General features: G+C 42.4%; 1 protein-coding gene across 1 annotated transcript; it reads left to right on the top strand.

Annotated features, from left to right (window-relative positions):
- The first annotated feature begins 14,544 nt into the window (after positions 1–14,544).
- On the top strand, positions 14,545–19,458 carry LOC119742644 (monocarboxylate transporter 13-like). Its single transcript, XM_038218781.1, has 4 exons — positions 14,545–14,890; positions 15,310–15,453; positions 16,852–17,709; positions 18,047–19,458. Exons 1-4 carry the CDS (start codon positions 14,671–14,673, stop codon positions 18,163–18,165), a joined length of 1,341 nt encoding a protein of 446 aa, XP_038074709.1. The 5' UTR covers positions 14,545–14,670; the 3' UTR covers positions 18,166–19,458.
- Positions 19,459–20,262: the final 804 nt, after the last annotated feature.

Here is a 20,262-nt window from a genome sequence, read left to right as displayed (position 1 = left end):
CAGCCGGTGTGATGTCTCGTGTTTTGTTGTAATTTGGAATTGGAAATAATGAAAAAGCGTTAATACATGTAAATCAAGTTAGATATGTGGATTTATATTAACGGAATAGACTTCGATTAAAATTTAAAAAAACAAGCTCGAAATGATCTCGGAAGCTAAGGGTCTGTTTTTATAATGCGCAATATTACTCACTTGGTCATGACTGTCAAATGAAATAAAGAATTTTAATTTGTTGAACGTCAGTTGGTGGGACACCCAATTTGCATGCAGTAGTGTCATCCCCAATGCGAAATGAGTGACCTCAATAATGCAACTCTCAGTCTCCTCCCCCAGAAAGCCAGGGCTTTTTTTCCAGGACAGCATTAAATTTGTAGGCGGTCAGTGGAGATCCATTACAGTGCAACAAAAGAGGGCCAGGGCCTGATAGAGTTGATATACCCTTTGCCATGGCCTGAGGGACGAGTTGATATATACCCATGCAAGGCTGTCACTGGAACGTTTGTTACTAACTAACTAACGGAGAGACACGATATATATTGAAATACCTTTATTGTTAATCACATCAGTGATACAATAAGAATATTAAGACATTACATTTATTTATAAATAAAAACATCTACATTTTGTTCATTATCACACAGAAAACGTCAGACATGGACAAATTCAGCACACATACATGTACATACACCAATGTAGCAGTAGTAAAAAGGAAAAAGGGGGGGGGGCCCTAGGACTCAGGCGTAGGAACAGGGGGGAAACCCTGAAAGGGCCTGACAAGGTAAAAAGGGAAAATTCCACCATCTGGAGGGGGACAAAGTATTAAAAATGACAATGTGGGAGGAACATGTATTAAAAAGGGAGAAATTCAACATGCACAGAATACTTGCAATAAACACATACAACCCTACCGTCTGGAGATAGAAAAAAAAATTTTAAAAAGGAGAAAAAAAATTGCACATTCAAAGGCCTTATTTGATGCTCAAGTTCCAGTCAAACTAGGGAACTTGTACAAGGAAATGAATTTTGCACAGATCTTACACTCGCAAAGGATGGCTACTAGGCTATTATAATGGAGCGCCTAAAGGAGAGTGGAAATGGCCAATCGCGCTCAAAATCCCTATGTTCCAAAAAAAACCAATAATAACTGCATGTATAAGTAAAATTTAAAAAAAATACCGAAAAACTGTCACAAATCATATCCACAAATAAAAAATGGACATGGACTGGAATTAACACTTAAAAAAAACCTAACATCGGAGGAAAAGGGTTTCCTAAAAGCAGTTAGCCCGATGGGCAATAAAAAAAAAAAAAATTTAAACCCAAAAAATCAGCTTATTATGAAAAGGAGAAATTGCACATGCATTCAAGGGCCCAGAGATGCTCAAATACGAGCCAACCTAGGGAGCCTCTATCATAAGTATCAAAGAATATAATTTGCTGACAAAAATGGCACACACGAATGCTGTTTGAGCCCACCATTAAATTTAATGGAAAAAAGAACTCAATATGACAATTTGTTAAGCTGCTGTCTGCAGCTAAAAAGGCCGGTATTTATGCAACGCCTTACCACTAGAATTACCTCGGGGGGGGGGGGGGGGGGGGGGGCGCGTTGGGGCGCACGCCCCCTCCTTTTTTCTTCAGAAGAAAATGTAACACATGCTATAATTAATTTCACCTGCACATGCTAAATCTTGACGGAAAAAGCTTGTATTTCTGATGCATGTGTCATCAAAATGCACATTCACGACAGTGCAGTGACAGTGACATCGTCATTCACTGGTTCCCACCGCGTGCTAACAGAATTGGCGAAGTTCGGGCAAGGACCATTAGTCGATTAGTGGTTGATTTGTGACGTACCTTACGCCTGCGCACTGATAGCAACGTGCGAACGTCTCTAGTAGTCAAACGCTGCTGGTCAAAATGTCATCGCAAATCTTCTGGATCCTGGCTCCCTGCTAGCGTTATGAATGCGCGCGGCTATTGGTTACCAGCGAAGCAACCGACCCCAGTAGGCTCAACCTCGTCCCCAGGGTGTCGAGCAGTACGCGCCCACCACTACCTGCTCTCTCACCCTGGTATTGGATCATTTGCATGTGCAAGATTTTTGCACACGTATGCAAATGAGGAACAGTCTGGTGCCTGGATATGCGTTACACATTAGCGTTTGTTTTTGTATGCGGTGTCTGGGGTAAAAACAGAGTCAATTCGTAGCAGCGCGAGCACGGCGTGAGTTACGAAAACACGATTTTTGAAATCAAACTGTTACGATCTTATCGAGACAACATGCAGTATCATATTTCATATTAATATGAGCAAATTGGAAAGGAAATTAGTATTTTCGAGAAGGCGTGGACGAATGATCGCGAAAACACGTACTGCACGTTTTGAATATATAGCACCAAGTACACGATAAAAATCCATTACTAGCCAATTGCGGTATCCAATCAGGATACAGAAAGAAAGCTTCCTATCCAGGGTTTACTATTGGAAAAGCGGTTGGAAATAAAGTAAGCACTGGGGACGAGGTTGCAGTAGGCTGGTTCCAAATAGTCGACTAGCGTAGTCAACCACCGTTGACTAGACAGAGTTCGGGCAAACGTTAGTTAACCATTGGTCAACTATAGTCCTTGCGCGAACTTGGCCATAGTCCTTGCGCGAACTTGGCCTTATACACCGTTGACTAAACAGAGTTCGGGCAAACCATTGATTTCCATATACACAGACTCTTTGTATATAGAGATCAATGGGGCAAACGTTAGTTAACCATTGGCAATAGTCCTTGCGCGAACTTGGCCTTGATGTAGGACAGAACCAGTGACTACGGGCTACATTTACGTTGCGTTGAATTTGGATCATTATACCAAACGAGCATCGATGGAGAAAGAGAATTTCTTCGAATTAATTCCCAGAAGTGATCTCTCTTTTCTGTGTATGTATTTTTCATTAAAATAAATGTTTACAACGAGATTGTTCCGCTCGTACGTGAGACACCGTAGCGTGTTTCTGCAAGGTTTTTTTGGCAACAGCAACATGGGTTCATTTCAGGGTCCGTTAGTGCGCTACACAATACAGTGCTGTTAATGAATGCACACCGATAGAGTGCGCCGTGTGCGCCACGCAATATACAGCCAGTGCTTGCCAGCGGCTGACAGTTTTAAACCAAACATTGTCATAATGTCATTGTTTGAGCATGTAGGCGTGGACGACTTAATTCTCCATCATTTTAAAGAACATCCACCTTAAAGGGAATGTACATCATTGGTTTTTGCTGTCATTGTCAGAAATGAACGATTTGAGGGGTTAGTATAATATATCAAATATTATTACACTGACATGTTTGAAGTTTTGTGTTCGAAAATGCTGGAAAAAAACAAGAAAAACCAAAGTTGTTCAAGAAGTCTGGTTCCCTGACTCCACTAAAGATGAAATGGATCAATTTAAAGATGCCGGACAATTGTAAGGTAAGGGAACCAGCCTAGCTGGTCTGCACTCGTTCATGAACATGTAACCGATAGCAAACAAAATTTGGACTGAAACAAAATGGTAAATTTGGAGCAGTAGTTGAAAAATAGTTAGATTTTTCCAACGGTGGTTGGCCGACCACCGTTGGAAATTTATACAAAAATACCACTTTTCTTGAAAATGACTTCACACTAGGTGCCATAATTTTACAGGATGCTTAAGACTGTCATTTACCAACATCCTAGTAAGGTATTTTGTAAAAAAATTGGTAGTTTTGTTTTTCGATGTTTGCAAATGTTGTATATTCCCTTTAAATATATTTTCATATTAGGTAAGGCAAATTTTAATCAAACAGTTTTGATAGACAGTGTCGATAACTCGGCGCGATACGAATGTGATAGGAATCAGATTTTTTTGGTTCTTCCGACTCATTTCTCAACTTGAATCTTACTTTTAATCCATATACTTTTCCAGTTTGGGAATTTGTAATTTTTTTTTAAATGATTATTCAATATTTATTTTTAAAAATATCATAAATCTCCTCTGAATTTTGAGAAAAAATCTACCGCAGAGACCCCCAGATTTGCTCTAAAATGCACCAGAGAGCTTCTAAAGTTCAACATTTTTCGGGGCCCTTATAGGCGGGCCCCGAACCCCACGCCGTGGCTTCGCGAGTTGGTGTGTCACATCAAAACTGCCCGCACAGATTTCAAATATTTCACGCCCCCCCCCCTTTTGGAAAATCCTGGATCCGCCCCTGACCTCAAGAAGAGACAGTTTGGCTGAAGACCGAAGCATTTAGAGTAAATCGAACTCATGGCCATGAACATCATGATACTGACAAGTCAGAAATGTAAACTTTTTTTAATATTCGTTTCGCCCTAAAACAATGACCAACTTGACAATAATATTAGTGAGAGTATGTTTGAAAAGTAATACATGCTACGAACAATTTTATACCAAAATGCTCTCCACAACCAGAGGACGCACCTCCATCTAATGGCGTGTTTCATGTGAAATGTGAACTTGTATGAAAATTGAAATTTGGTGTCTTTAATCTCAAATTATGTCTTTAATCTCTCAATTATTGACTCTTATAACCCTCATTTTCTAACCTGTCACTTTCCTAATTATGTCCACGAAGGCATGCGAGTAGTGGAGGGGGACTGTTGAGCACAAGTTGACCTTTTCTAAAGAAATATGTAAAGGTCACATAAATATGTAAATATGTAAATATGTAGATTTAAATATGAATGAATGAAGTTATGAAATTCCGGGCACAGTTTGACCTAATGAATGGATGGGATGAATAGGGAATAGGTGTGGGTATAAGGAACCGGGTACAGTTTGACCAATTCTATGGGAAAGATTGCATAAGGTATGGAAAAATATTACAATTTTAGGAGAATATGTATCTACATGTAATTGCAACTAAGTGGTGCAATGTGAACGAACAGCTGGGTCGGATCTTTAATCCCCCAACAATAGACGGGAGAGGGCTCGTGGCAAGTCAGCGCATTAGTATTGTTACGAAGTTAATCCGATCGATACAAAAAGTAATTGGATTTCCGAATGCTCGAAAGCAGAAAGCAGTGATAGATGGCAAAAATGAATTTTGCGTTGATCAGACTGAAACGAGTACGATTGTCTATTTGAAGAATTATTTTAAAGTCATTTTTATTGGGTTTATGGGTATTGTGCACGTTGCGTTTTCAAAGTTATAAACAAACACTCACCGCAGCATACTTGCAGGGTACAGCCTGTGTCGGCCAGGGGGGTATATGATAAATCCACGATCCATAATCCATGCGTCTGTACGGAGACCGGTGGTCGATCACCCCTCGATGATCGTACCGATCATGGAGCAAATAAATAACTCCGTCCGTGCGCCTATATTCCTCTTGTTAATCGATACAATACCAATGGCACTCTTCTACACTGCCACCAGAATCATCCAAGTAAAAATATATGGCTGTGCGCGGTGATCGTAGAAAAGGGAAGGTTTTGGCATTAGCCAGAGCAAGTGCTAGTACACATGCACACTACTGTACACACGCCGTCCGATCAGATAGCGCTCAAGTTTTCTTAATCCGTGACAGCTAAATTATCGATTAGGCTCTATTGCAGAGGCGCGTACAATAAGGAATGGATTCAGTGGTTTAAAGCCATAACAAAACGTGTGGGCATGTGGTTTTTAAAGGGAACTACGGCCTGGAAAGTGCCCGATTGAGTGTATAGGAATAACACAACCATCATTGTGCATTTTGTAATATTTAGGACTAGAACGACCCCCAAACCAAGCTATAGCCTATCCATAGTTAAAAATTCAATCGTAACGTGGTCGTCTTTCTAAGGATGTGTGAGAACCACTTTTTTTGGGGGGGGGGGTGTTGAGGGGGTGGGGGGATTGGCGTTCGACGGGAAAAATGGTGCCCCTTTAACGCTGTCTGGACAGGAATGCACCGAACCCTAGTTGTACCTCCGTGCCGGATTTGTTTACAAAATCGAGGATGACTGGGTTTTATCTACGACCGTTTTACGGGGGTTATTTAGAGGGCGTGTCCAAGCGCTAATTTTATGACTGAGAGTAGGCTTTTCCGATTGATAAGACAACACAAACAAAGAAAAATACAACTGCAGAAATTAGTATATACGTTATGACATTATTGCTTTATTGACGTCATTTCTCATTAAAACACTCGTGTTTTTATTTGTCTGTCCCAATGTATTTCTTCGCAATTATATCGTCATTGTAATGTTGACTAGTCTTTAATCGTTACTGTCTTCCTCGCTTACGTCTTCTTCATCTTGATGGAACAATCCGTCAAATTTCATCTGGTGTTTAGGCATAATTCTGCCGAGAGCCTTTTGTACGCTAATGCCCTTATATATTTTTTCTTCGAGATTGTCCACAATATCTTGATGAGTATCGTTATCTTTCAGATGTAGGTAGCTTGACAGAAAATCCCTGTACTTGTCAAAAAAGATTTGCTTGACTGCCCAGAGGGTCTTCCTATCGGCCTTTTCCTTGGCCTGATCTTCACCCATACCCTCGTTGATGTACTTTTCATGTTTTTCACTCCACATGTCACGAGTCGCTTCTTTGGACTCTTCCAACCAGTCTTGGAAAGTAGCATTGTCTTCTAATTCAAAACTAGACTCATCTTCATCGTCATCTTCTACCTCCGAGTCCGTTTCCGAGCCCGATTCATCAACGTCAGGATGATCAGATTGAATAACCTCAATTTCAGAATCATCGTTAACCCCATTCATTTCAGATTCATCTTCAGCATGAGCGTTTTCGGTATGTCGCCAGAGATTATATCTCCGTCCAAACCTTTTATCACACTGGTTACAAGCATGGGGTTTGACTGCAGAAAAAGTATTCATGTTGAAGTTATAAAGGCTGATTCACGAATGACAAGAAACGGATGAATTGGTTTAATATATATTGTGCCGAGACCTGTCTGTTTGAGCTCATCCTGCTCTTTACCCTGCTCATCCTGCTCTTTTCCCTGCTCATCCTGCTCTTTACCCTGCTCATCCTGCTCTTTACCCTGCTCATCCTGCTCTTTACCCTGCTCATCCTGCTCTTTACCCTGCTCATCCTGCTCTTTACCCTGCTCATCCTGCTCTTTACCCTGCTCATCCTGCTCTTTACCCTGCTCATCCTGCTCTTTTCCCTGCTCATCCTGCTCTTTACCCTGCTCATCCTGCTCTTTACCCTGCTCATCCTGCTCTTTACCCTGCTCATCCTGCTCTTTACCCTGCTCATCCTGCTCTTTACCCTGCTCATCCTGCTCTTTACCCTGCTCATCCTGCTCTTTACCCTGCTCATCCTGCTCTTTACCCTGCTCATCCTGCTCTTTACCCTGCTCATCCTGCTCTTTACCCTGCTCATCCTGCTCTTTTCCCTGCTCATCCTGCTCTTTACCCTGCTCATCCTGCTCTTTACCCTGCTCATCCTGCTCTTTTCCCTGCTCATCCTGCTCTTTACCCTGCTCATCCTGCTCTTTACCCTGCTGGGTAAAGCAGGGTAAAGATGAGCAGGGTAAAGAGCAGGATGAGCAGGGTAAAGAGCAGGATGAGCAGGGTAAAGAGCAGGATGAGCAGGGTAAAGAGCAGGATGAGCAGGGTAAAGAGCAGGATGAGCAGGGAAAAGAGCAGGATGAGCAGGGTAAAGAGCAGGATGAGCAGGGTAAAGAGCAGGATGAGCAGGGTAAAGAGCAGGATGAGCAGGGTAAAGAGCAGGATGAGCAGGGTAAAGAGCAGGATGAGCAGGGTAAAGAGCAGGATGAGCAGGGTAAAGAGCAGGATGAGCAGGGAAAAGAGCAGGATGAGCAGGGTAAAGAGCAGGATGAGCAGGGTAAAGAGCAGGATGAGCAGGGTAAAGAGCAGGATGAGCAGGGTAAAGAGCAGGATGAGCAGGGTAAAGAGCAGGATGAGCAGGGTAAAGAGCAGGATGAGCAGGGTAAAGAGCAGGATGAGCAGGGTAAAGAGCAGGATGAGCAGGGAAAAGAGCAGGATGAGCAGGGTAAAGAGCAGGATGAGCAGGGTAAAGAGCAGGATGAGCAGGGTAAAGAGCAGGATGAGCAGGGTAAAGAGCAGGATGAGTAGGGAAAAGAGCAGGATGAGCAGGGTAAAGAGCAGGATGAGTAGGGTAAAGAGCAGGATGAGTAGGGAAAAGAGCAGGATGAGCAGGGTAAAGAGCAGGATGAGCTCAAACAGACAGGTCTCGGCACAATATATATTAAACCAATTCATCCGTTTCTTGTCATTCGTGAATCAGCCTTTATAACTTCAACATGAATACTTTTTCTGCAGTCAAACCCCATGCTTGTAACCAGTGTGATAAAAGGTTTGGACGGAGATATAATCTCTGGCGACATACCGAAAACGCTCATGCTGAAGATGAATCTGAAATGAATGGGGTTAACGATGATTCTGAAATTGAGGTTATTCAATCTGATCATCCTGACGTTGATGAATCGGGCTCGGAAACGGACTCGGAGGTAGAAGATGACGATGAAGATGAGTCTAGTTTTGAATTAGAAGACAATGCTACTTTCCAAGACTGGTTGGAAGAGTCCAAAGAAGCGACTCGTGACATGTGGAGTGAAAAACATGAAAAGTACATCAACGAGGGTATGGGTGAAGATCAGGCCAAGGAAAAGGCCGATAGGAAGACCCTCTGGGCAGTCAAGCAAATCTTTTTTGACAAGTACAGGGATTTTCTGTCAAGCTACCTACATCTGAAAGATAACGATACTCATCAAGATATTGTGGACAATCTCGAAGAAAAAATATATAAGGGCATTAGCGTACAAAAGGCTCTCGGCAGAATTATGCCTAAACACCAGATGAAATTTGACGGATTGTTCCATCAAGATGAAGAAGACGTAAGCGAGGAAGACAGTAACGATTAAAGACTAGTCAACATTACAATGACGATATAATTGCGAAGAAATACATTGGGACAGACAAATAAAAACACGAGTGTTTTAATGAGAAATGACGTCAATAAAGCAATAATGTCATAACGTATATACTAATTTCTGCAGTTGTATTTTTCTTTGTTTGTGTTGTCTTATCAATCGGAAAAGCCTACTCTCAGTCATAAAATTAGCGCTTGGACACGCCCTCTAAATAACCCCCGTAAAACGGTCGTAGATAAAACCCAGTCATCCTCGATTTTGTAAACAAATCCGGCACGGAGGTACAACTAGGGTTCGGTGCATTCCTGTCCAGACAGCGTTAAAGGGGCACCATTTTTCCCGTCGAACGCCAATCCCCCCACCCCCTCAACACCCCCCCCCCCCCCCCAAAAAAAAAGTGGTTCTCACACATCCTTAGAAAGACGACCACGTTTCGATTGAATTTTTAACTATGGATAGGCTATAGCTTGGTTTGGGGGTCGTTCTAGTCCTAAATATTACAAAATGCACAATGATGGTTGTGTTATTCCTATACACTCAATCGGGCACTTTCCAGGCCGTAGTTCCCTTTAAAAACCACATGCCCACACGTTTTGTTATGGCTTTAAACCACTGAATCCATTCCTTATTGTACGCGCCTCTGCAATAGAGCCTAATCGATAATTTAGCTGTCACGGATTAAGAAAACTTGAGCGCTATCTGATCGGACGGCGTGTGTACAGTAGTGTGCATGTGTACTAGCACTTGCTCTGGCTAATGCCAAAACCTTCCCTTTTCTACGATCACCGCGCACAGCCATATATTTTTACTTGGATGATTCTGGTGGCAGTGTAGAAGAGTGCCATTGGTATTGTATCGATTAACAAGAGGAATATAGGCGCACGGACGGAGTTATTTATTTGCTCCATGATCGGTACGATCATCGAGGGGTGATCGACCACCGGTCTCCGTACAGACGCATGGATTATGGATCGTGGATTTATCATATACCCCCCTGGCCGACACAGGCTGTACCCTGCAAGTATGCTGCGGTGAGTGTTTGTTTATAACTTTGAAAACGCAACGTGCACAATACCCATAAACCCAATAAAAATGACTTTAAAATAATTCTTCAAATAGACAATCGTACTCGTTTCAGTCTGATCAACGCAAAATTCATTTTTGCCATCTATCACTGCTTTCTGCTTTCGAGCATTCGGAAATCCAATTACTTTTTGTATCGATCGGATTAACTTCGTAACAATACTAATGCGCTGACTTGCCACGAGCCCTCTCCCGTCTATTGTTGGGGGATTAAAGATCCGACCCAGCTGTTCGTTCACATTGCACCACTTAGTTGCAATTACATGTAGATACATATTCTCCTAAAATTGTAATATTTTTCCATACCTTATGCAATCTTTCCCATAGAATTGGTCAAACTGTACCCGGTTCCTTATACCCACACCTATTCCCTATTCATCCCATCCATTCATTAGGTCAAACTGTGCCCGGAATTTCATAACTTCATTCATTCATATTTAAATCTACATATTTACATATTTACATATTTATGTGACCTTTACATATTTCTTTAGAAAAGGTCAACTTGTGCTCAACAGTCCCCCTCCACTACTCATGCGCAATACAACAAACCGATCCGTATTTCGTAGAGCCTAAATTGCACACTACATCTGTTTTAACACTTTGTTTTCATATTTTTTAAAACTACATGTACATTGCACTGTAGTTCGTTGCCGCGCTTCGTACCCGGTGTACGTATAGCCTATGTACCATATGGCGAAAATCAGAGTCATGGTCTATGATATGTGAGCAGGCTCATAGACATGGATAAAAAAAAAACCTAGACACAGCAAACAAAGGCTGTGGTCTCGCGCTCGATCTGTGTAAACGCGATACGCGCCAAGCTTGTCGATGCCTTTTACAACAACAAAAGCCGCCTCTTTTTAAGCGTCACCTCAATGCAACTTTGTTAAAATATTTTACGGACGGAAAATATTGGGACCACATTTTAAAAGAAACAAAATGGAAAACCTGTATACACGTAATATGCTCTAATAAAAAAGTTGGTGTCTATTTTTTGTTTAATTATTTTATCAGCCTTGACCCGAGGAGCTGCAGACAACACGGTGCCATTAAAAAAGGCAAATCGAAGCATATATTATGAACAACTTTGCCCTGAATTTGTGCAGTAAACGACGGACTTTACAGCGTGGGGCCCTGACCTTGTGTAAACAGCGCACGCATTCATGGCATAACAAGTCAAGTGGACTGGACCATTTCACACAATGGTACGGATTATGCATGTAGTATTATTGCACAATACAAGCATACTCTAAGGCCAAAAAAAAAATATTCGGTCTCTGGTCAGACCAAAGTTCCGGAATTGACGCGGCCACGGGTTTTTTTTTTTTTTTTTTTTTGCTTTTTTTTTTTTTCTTCAAGCTTGGATTGTACAAACAAGGTAGGTACTATTTTGCTTTTTTTGGTGTCCTCATGTACATTGGTGTCCTCCATAATTTGCCTTGGTGCTTTCGATCATTTGCCTTGGTGCAATTTCCCATTCCTTGGTGCTCTTTGGTAACAAAAATTGAGGAGGTGCGGAAATAGAGGGCGCTGTTGGAGCTACCGCGGAACATTTTGGAAAAAAAAAAGATCGACGCGCATGATTAAAATCGACGCGCGCGCTGACCAGAGACCGACTTATTTTTTTTTTTGGCCTAATACAGGTAATACTCTGAACTTTGAAATGTGTAGTGAGTTGGTGAGAAACATTGACGTACTTTTTGTTACTGACGAAAGTTTGTAAGGGCTCTGTTTTCGTGTCATTTTCATGCACTGAGCGTAGGATCACGGAGCTCCGTGAGCAGATGCGCGCAAGTTGTTCATATGAGAATATTCACGGAATGAAGAACAAAAATCATCCTATCGTTTCGTTTCAGGTAAATAGTTTTACATGTAAGACATTAAGTCAATTCGTGTAATTTGCTCATTTTCTGTACATTATGGGTGCATGTTTTTTTCCGCACAGGTGGGCTTAGTGGGTATGACGGATTTGGGTTTCGCCCGCCCGTACTATACACTGCCGTGGAGTCTAGTTTAGATATTGCCAGTGATCGATGCCCACACGCTGATAGCTTGCACTGATTTTCAGAACGAAGTTGGCTTACCGCAAATGCCGCTGACTGCTATTTTCAATAAATCACTGCAGGAAGGAAAGGTCCCTGATACCAGGAAGATTGCTTTAATGTTACTGCAATTTACAAAAAAAAGGCAAATCTACTTCCCCGGGCAATTACAGACCAGTGAGCCTCACATCGATTGTATGTAAGTTGGTGGAGTCCATTTTGCGAGACCAAATCATGAAGTTCATGGTTAACCTTCCAAGTGAACAACAGCACGGATTCCGCTCTGGAAGATCCTGTGTGACGCAACTGATTGACATTTTGAATGAGTGGTGAGGTATGATTGACGAGGAAGGTGGTGTTGATGTGGCCTATCTTGATTTCGGCAAGGCTTTTGACTCCGACCCACACATATCCTTAAGAAGATCAGAGCCCATTGCTTAAGTGGAAACCTGCTGAAATGGAGCCAGAGTTTCCTTGCAGAGAGGAGGTAGTGTATGGTAGTCAATAGGACCAAGTCTTCATGGGCAGACGTCTTTAATAAGCGGCATTCCGTGGGTTGGGCCCAATTTTGTTCGTCATCTACATTAAATGATCTGCCAGATGTGTTGAAGGGGCATGTAAAGATGTTCGTTCGGATGACTCTTTTTCCGTTTTATTGGTTAAACCCTCTCACGTGACCGGTCCCTCTTCTATTTATCTATGCACGGCATGCGCAGTACCACCAATGAGTCCGTATTTCTTAAAACCTAAATTCATGCTACACCGGTTCAGTAAAGTGTGGTATCGTGCACTGTGGGAAGCAAGCATCAAAGAGCACAGGGAGTTATTTTCCTGTGAGCACTGTTTTAGTTTTAACTTTATGTCATAATTATGCTCCACAGTGCTACGCAACATCTCCACTTTTGTCATTCGTTACAGCTAAATGTATCTGTCCTCCAGCACGTGAGTTATCGCGCGCGAAGCTAGAAAGGCGCACCGAGTATACGCGCTGCGCACACACGTGCTGCTTTCCGTTTCGGTTTACGATAACTATATTTTCTGCAAACTTATAAACGTGTAAACCTTTACATTGTGCAGGCCATTTACTCAAGAGCAAATGGTTTTCAGTAAAAGCGTTTGCTAAATTTGTATTCATGCAGATGGGAGTATATGCTAAAAAAAAAATGGTAGTAAATGCAAATGCCAGTTTTTATTCATACGACACGAACTACCGTTTGGTATTATTGGTCCTTATAACTTTGTTAATATTAAGTTTTCACAATTAACATTAATAAATGCAGTAATTTGTTTGGACAGAATTATTTACTTTATAATATTTCAAGGTTGCTCCAACGCAAGTGCATATTTGAAATCTGAAGCATTTACTCCTTTTTATTCATACGAAACGACGTAAACGATCATTCATAAATACCCAAGACAGTTTGCCCATTCGTATTGGTCGAGAGGCCGTTACATGGCCGGTCTTAAACGGATGATAAAGACATGGCTAGCTGGCCTTAAACACTTTTTCAGTGCCACATGAAATTTGGACTCCTTAAAATCCAGTGCCTCTTACCGTTTTATTGGTTGAACTGCAAATTAAAACTCCCCATACGTCGCATCTCGCATCTCGGCGCTAAAACAAATCGTTATCTGGACTGTATGTTTCTGCTCAAGGGGCCGTGGACCGCGCACGCAGAGATAAACAAAACACACTCCTATATGGAAACAAACCTGGTACCCCATAAACCCAATAATGCTAAGTGCGTGAGTTTGTTTCTGCATTCAAAAGGGGACGTTGAACAATAGAGGAGAATAGGCCGGGTCTCCAATTCCCAAAATGTCTTTAATTGTTGTTTTGAATGCTGTATTTAAAATGAGTTAAACCGTGGTGATAATGTTTCCCTGGTCAAACATGTTGTACATTGTTTTAAAGTGTATTGTTTATAGTGTGGATTTGTAGGTCTGAATCCAGACTTTACTAAAGATTAGTAGATATGATTCCACACTTTTAGTGTGACGTCATAACAATGGTTTCATTTGTGTAGAAAGTATGTGAGTTTGGATCTATACGTGACTCCCCAAGCTGAATCAAGTAGTAAACTAGAAAGCACTCAGAGAGCGCAAACCTCCGCCAAGGCTAAACAATTCCCCGCCTTATTGTCAATACACCCAAAAGAAATACTCGCATAAATTGTGAAGAATCATTTTTAAAAATCCTGGATCCAGATCCAGATCTGGATCACATCCAAAACCTAATCGATTTGTACTTGTACCAAGGACCACCCCTGAAACAAATTTAATGCAAATCCGTCCATAACTTTTTTGAGTAAAATTGTTAACAGACAAACCAACCAACAAACTAACCAAGTCCGATGAAAACATAATCTCCTTGGCGGTAGTAAAGGTGATCTGGCGCTTCGACATGGTGTCCAAACTCATAATTAACACTTTTGTTGTGAGGAGTTTATCAAAGTAAAAAAGGTGGCAATCAGTTGACAATTGATACAATAAAGATATATTTTGGGTGCGCAGGAACATCGACGAAGGTGAACCGATGAGTATAGGCCAGGCCTACAATACAAGGGTATCAACATCCACGTTTTGTATAGCATCACAGCAAGTCGCAATCGTCTGTTTGTTCGTGCTGTGATTTTGCCAAAAAAATGGTATCGGCGGGACGTCAGCAACCCGTGACGGTAAATTACGACCAGGATAGATGGGGATGGCTCATGGTGGCCGCAGCGTTCGTCAATGCGTTCGTCATCATGGGTCAGCTCAAGGCACTAGGTGTACTCCTCATACCGATGACCAACGACCTCGACAGTGAACTGTGGCTTGTTGGCTGGGTGGCAGTCCTGTATAGCATGTTGCAGAATTGTGTCGGTGAGGAGACTTTCGGACTCGTTTTTAAGAAAGAGGAAAATGCCTTACTCGGGTCAGAAAGTTTCTAGATTAACAATTTGAATTTTCAGACAAAAATACGGCTTGCAATGCTTTGATTTGTGAGTTTCAAGCTTGGCACCTGTCATTCTGAAGTGGTACCTTAAATCCCTATCTTAACATAACTACATGAACATGTTGCAGTGGCGTAGCAAGGACATTCTTTATTTTTATTTTTATTTTTGTTGGGGGGGGTACAAAGTTCGCGTGCTGAAATGCAGCAAGTTTTTCCCCGGTCACTTGGCATTTGTATAGAAAAGGGCAATCATTACAAACTATTGTGTGTGTGGGGGGGGGGTAAATACTTCCCATTCAAGTCGGTCAAACTATTTCATTTGTTCCCACTCTCTGCACTTATATAGCACCTGTCGTAGGAGCACTGTCTCGTCTACTAGGCGCACGTCCCATGAACGTCATGGGTGGAGTTATGTGTACTCTGGGCTTGGTTCTAGCGTCGATATCACACTCAGTTCCGCTGTTGGCAGTTTTCGTTATTGGGCTATCAGGTAAAAATATCGATTTTAATATGTATATTCTACATAAAATATATGTTTAATATAGCTAATGTTAATACGCTACAGGGTGAGTCAAAAATGTCCCTTTGGATACGTTCTTGTCTCCCACACAACGGGAAAGGTTACCAAATGTTTCTCTTCGGCCAATGATTCCTTCTGAGTATAGACCACAGTCCGTAAAAGTTTCACTGATATTCAGCTATGCGTGAAAAGGTTACAGGCCTTTCTTTGTGACTACCCAAAAACACTTTTTAAACAAGTGCCCTTTTTCTTGAGAACAAGTGCCCTTTTTACCACTGGAGTCACCTTTACGAGTGCCCATTTTGGAATTTCGCGCGACCGTCTGCAATTTGTGCCGCCATGACAAGCGCCATCTATTGTCCGATAGTGTGCACATCGTCCGGTTTGAACAGCGCCCCCATTGGAAGACGGTAACTCTCTGGATTCCACACACTGTCACATGCACACGCAGACGAACTACACACACAGTTTTCGACCGACTCTGGACGAACAAAAAAAGAGGGAAATGGCTGCCAACCTTGTCCGGACCAACATGCAAATAAGATAATACTCCCTCATATCTAAAACGTGAAAAGTCACTCCATTCGAGGGAAAATCCACTCCATCCGACCATGGAGCTACACTCAACCCAAAAAGAAAGTCCCTCCCCCTTCCAATACTTTTTTGTCTAACTCAAAAACTACTGAGCACATCTCGCTCATCAAATAACAACTAATCAGTACAGAAATTCCAAAGCCGCTCTCTATTTGGCCCAAAACAGCGATAATGTGTACGAATTTATGCCATGTATCACAAATGATACCGAAAACAGTTGCACTTTTGTATACGTGCAAGTTGTGGTTCACACTCACCTTGCACGCATACAAAAAAAGTGCAACTTTTTGGTAACATTTGTCATAAATTGCATAATCTTGTACACAAAAACACATATTCACTGCTTTGGGCCAAACAAAGAGTATGGCTGGAAAGGAGTTTCTGTACTGGTCATTTCATTCATTTGTAGTTTGAGCAAAATGTGCCTAGTAGTTTTTGAGTTAGACAAAAAAGTATTGGGGGGGACTTTCTTTTTTGGTTGACTGTATAAAACACATAGCTCCATGCATGATCCGACTGCATGAAGCCAGGTACGGTTCAAGACGATTTTAAGGTGAAATTTATTAATCGAATTGATCGAGTTTCCACTGCAGACATTCTGTTCAGAGTATTTCAATCTTACTAACGTATTGACTCTTTCGGGTCCGGTACCTATAGTTGCATTCTTTGAAATTTAGAGAGTAGTAAAAATAGCTATAATGCATATGTTTCTTTCCAGTTTGTATTGTCTTGATTTGATTTTATTAATTGGTAAGTTGGCTAATTTGTTTGCAGGTGTTGGTGCTGCGTTCAATTGGTACATCAGTTTTGCTGTAATGGCTTCCTACTTCAAGGAGAAATATCCGTTAGCTATTGGACTGTCAACGATGGGTGTTCCCCTTGGTATAATGGCTTATGGGCCCGTAACCCAGGTTCTTCTCGACACCTATGGCTGGAGAGGAACCATGCTTTTACAAGGAGGTATCTCGTTTCATCTTGTTGCGTGTGCCTTGTTAGTGCGACGGGATCCATCTTCCAATTCAGCTTCAGACACTGATCAGTACCAAGAAGTGTCGGTACTCGATGAAGAAGAAAACGCGCAGGAAGAAGGTGACGCTCCCAATCATACAAGACGCACACAAGAAAAGAGAAAAAAAACGTATTGCCAACGCTTCGTGGAGGCGATGGATTTCAAAGTGCTTGCCGATGTGAGGTTTGCTTTGATTGCTTGCGGCAGGTGCTCAGCCTCGTTTGCATACAGCGCTTGGCTGGTGTTCATGGTGCCGCATGCAAAATTCCAAGGTCTGAGTGACACTCAGGCGTCGTTCCTGCCTACTGCGTTCGGGATTGGCGACGTTATTGGTCAGGTACTGGCGCCCCTCGTACAACAGCTCGGCCTGAAACCGCCCATTACATTCTGGGCGTGTTTCGGGGCAGCTCTGATATGTGCTTTGTTCGTCGCGGACGCCTTTATCAGATCGTTCATCGGACTGTTAGTCGTTACGGGACTATTAGGTGCTGGTTACGCGGTGATGTACCAAGCTGTTTATGTGATGCTACGGTTCATCTCGACAGACGACCGGTTTGTTAGTATACTAGGCTGGCAGGGAGTCTTTACTGGAGTTGCAGGGGCGCTTGGTGGACTGGTGTCAGGTTCGAATTCTTTTTGTTTTTTAATATATTAATATGTTTGTTTGTTTGTTTGTTTGTTGGGGTGTTTGTTTGTTTGTTTGTTTGTTTGTTTTTTCAATAGCGTTTAGCTCCCCCCCTCCCAATATTTTTGAAGAGTGCCCGTTGTTTTATAGGGTCTAAAGTGTAAGCATAACATGTTGGCATTGATGTATCAATAGCGTTTGGTGTCATGTTACAATGTTTCAGCTTCATCGTCATTTCCTATTGCACACGGTACACATGCGCATATCTTCTGTCGATTTGGCTTTTATTTCTCGCACTTTTTTGAGATATTGACATTTTTTTTATTTTGTTGAAGGTTGGATTTACGAGTGGACGGGGACTTTCGTCATATCCTTCTTCGTGTATGCTGGAATGACATTGCTTTCGATTCCCTTATTCATCATTGAAGCTGCATACGCTAAACAGACGCACTAAGGCCCGTTTCAAACGTCGAACTTCGGCCGTCAACTAATGGCCCAAAATTTGAAATTATTTGAATTAGACACGACTTCTTTTAGCAGAAACATCACTAGCGCCCCGCCTGCAGAAGGGCACCTGCGAACCCTTTGACACCACCATGCACACCTCAGGGAGACAGCCTGTCTCCAGTACTGTTTGTGGTTTACCTAGAAGCAGCTTTTCGTGACCTTCGTGGAAAACTGCAGACGCGAAGCAATAGAGATGGTGGTCTTCCTCTTGATGTAGCATATGCATGATGATAACATTGACTTCGTGAGCTACTCGCGAGAATTTCTCGACACAGTGGAGCAGACCGCACCAGGAAGTCTGTTTTAATGGTTTCCACGAAGACTGAGCACACTACAATGAAGCGTCAGGTACACTGTGAAGGAGATGAGTGGCGCATGACGAAGAAGCTCGGCTCACTGTTGGGAGACGGTGAAGATGTCGCTCACCGTAAGCAGCTAGCCAATGTGGCATTCCACAAAATGAAAGCACTATGGCTACGGCGTCACCACATGAGTGAGGAACTCCGTTCGTGCTCCCTGTACTTCTCTACGACATGGGTACCTGGGGCCTCACTCAAATAAACAGAACGACCCAACTGGACTCATTCCACCGAAGCTAATTACGACAGATCATTGGCATGCGGTGGCAACATCGCATCTCCAAAAAGGCACTCTATCGTCGCTGCAAGTGTGGTCCACTCAGCATCCGGACCCTTGAAGCACGCAGGCGACTCTTCGGCCATGTCCTGTGGCTACTGAGAGATGTACCTGCTCTGAAATTCATCGACGAGTACTTCGGCACAGAAGCAGACATGGAAGGTTGGCGAGGACGCCCTCGTACCACACTAGCAATCGTCCTTGACAACGACCTGAAGACGGTGGGCAAGCGCCAACACTCTGAGCGGCAGAAGAGTGGCAGGGCTTCAAACGGCGAATTTCAGCCACCGTGCCTCATTCGATATTATTGGCACGTCCCAACTCAGAATCACACTGGGACGTCCCGTTTTAAAATGGGCATGCGCCTGTCGGCCGTTTACGTTTTGGCGTTCAAACATAATGGCGGCGTTTCAAAGGTGTACATAGAAACACGCAACGCCTTTTTGAATCCGAATTCGTATAAAGGGAATGTACAAAATTGCTTTTGCTGCAATTTTCAGAAATAAATGGATTTGAGAATTAGTATGTTTAGGTCCTATAGCAAGTATTGTTACACTGATTTGTTTCACGTTTTGGGTTCGTAAAGGCTGGAAAACCAAGAAAACCAATCATGTTCTTGTAGTCTGGTTCCCTGACCCCATTGAAGATGAAACGGAGCAATTAATAGACTTTGGGGATTTTTGTAATGTCAGAGAATCAGTCTAGGCGTCTAGCAGGCTTGTACCCCTTCAGAGGTGTGTAATCAATTGAAAGAAAATGCGGAATAAAAATTAGGAGCACTTTTTGAAAAAAAGCCAGTTTTCTCCAACGCTGGTCGGCCGACCAGCGTTGGAAAAATACAACTTTTCTTGAAAATGTCAGCACTCCAGGAGCCACAACTTTACAGGATGCTTTGGACTGTCATTCCTCACAATCCAGTAAGGTATTTTGTGATAATATGATCATTTCGTTTTTCTATGTCTGCAATGTTGTATCCTTCCTTTAAGCATCATATTCAGCCCACCGGTATTCTTGACTGTAAAGCAGCCATATAGTCAGGATGTTGTGACAATGATTTTCTCGAGTAAGGAGCAGTAGGATTAATGAACAAACAATGAAAACTGTGTCCTCGTATTGTTAAAATTACATCTGTTGAAGGAGAGAGAACCTCCTTCTCGCAGAAAAGTGTTTTCGCAGTATCTCCGGAGGGGGGGGGGGTGGAGCACCACCGTGGGCCTAAATTTATGCACGGCTTAGCAAAGAATTAAATTAGACACGGCAGAGGTTCGACGTTTGAAGTGGACCTAATGCAGCCAATCTGTGACTTGCCTGACAATGGGAACTGTTTCTTGGAGAAAAATGACGATTAAGTGTACTCATAGGAACCACGAGCAAAAAAAGCAGTGACGGTTCTTCCTTATTAATATAC

The sequence above is a fragment of the Patiria miniata genome, unplaced genomic scaffold (assembly GCF_015706575.1).
Source record: "Patiria miniata isolate m_02_andy unplaced genomic scaffold, ASM1570657v1 HiC_scaffold_6, whole genome shotgun sequence".
Lineage (NCBI taxonomy): Eukaryota > Metazoa > Echinodermata > Asteroidea > Valvatida > Asterinidae > Patiria > Patiria miniata.
This window is presented reverse-complemented; position numbering and strand designations above follow the sequence as displayed.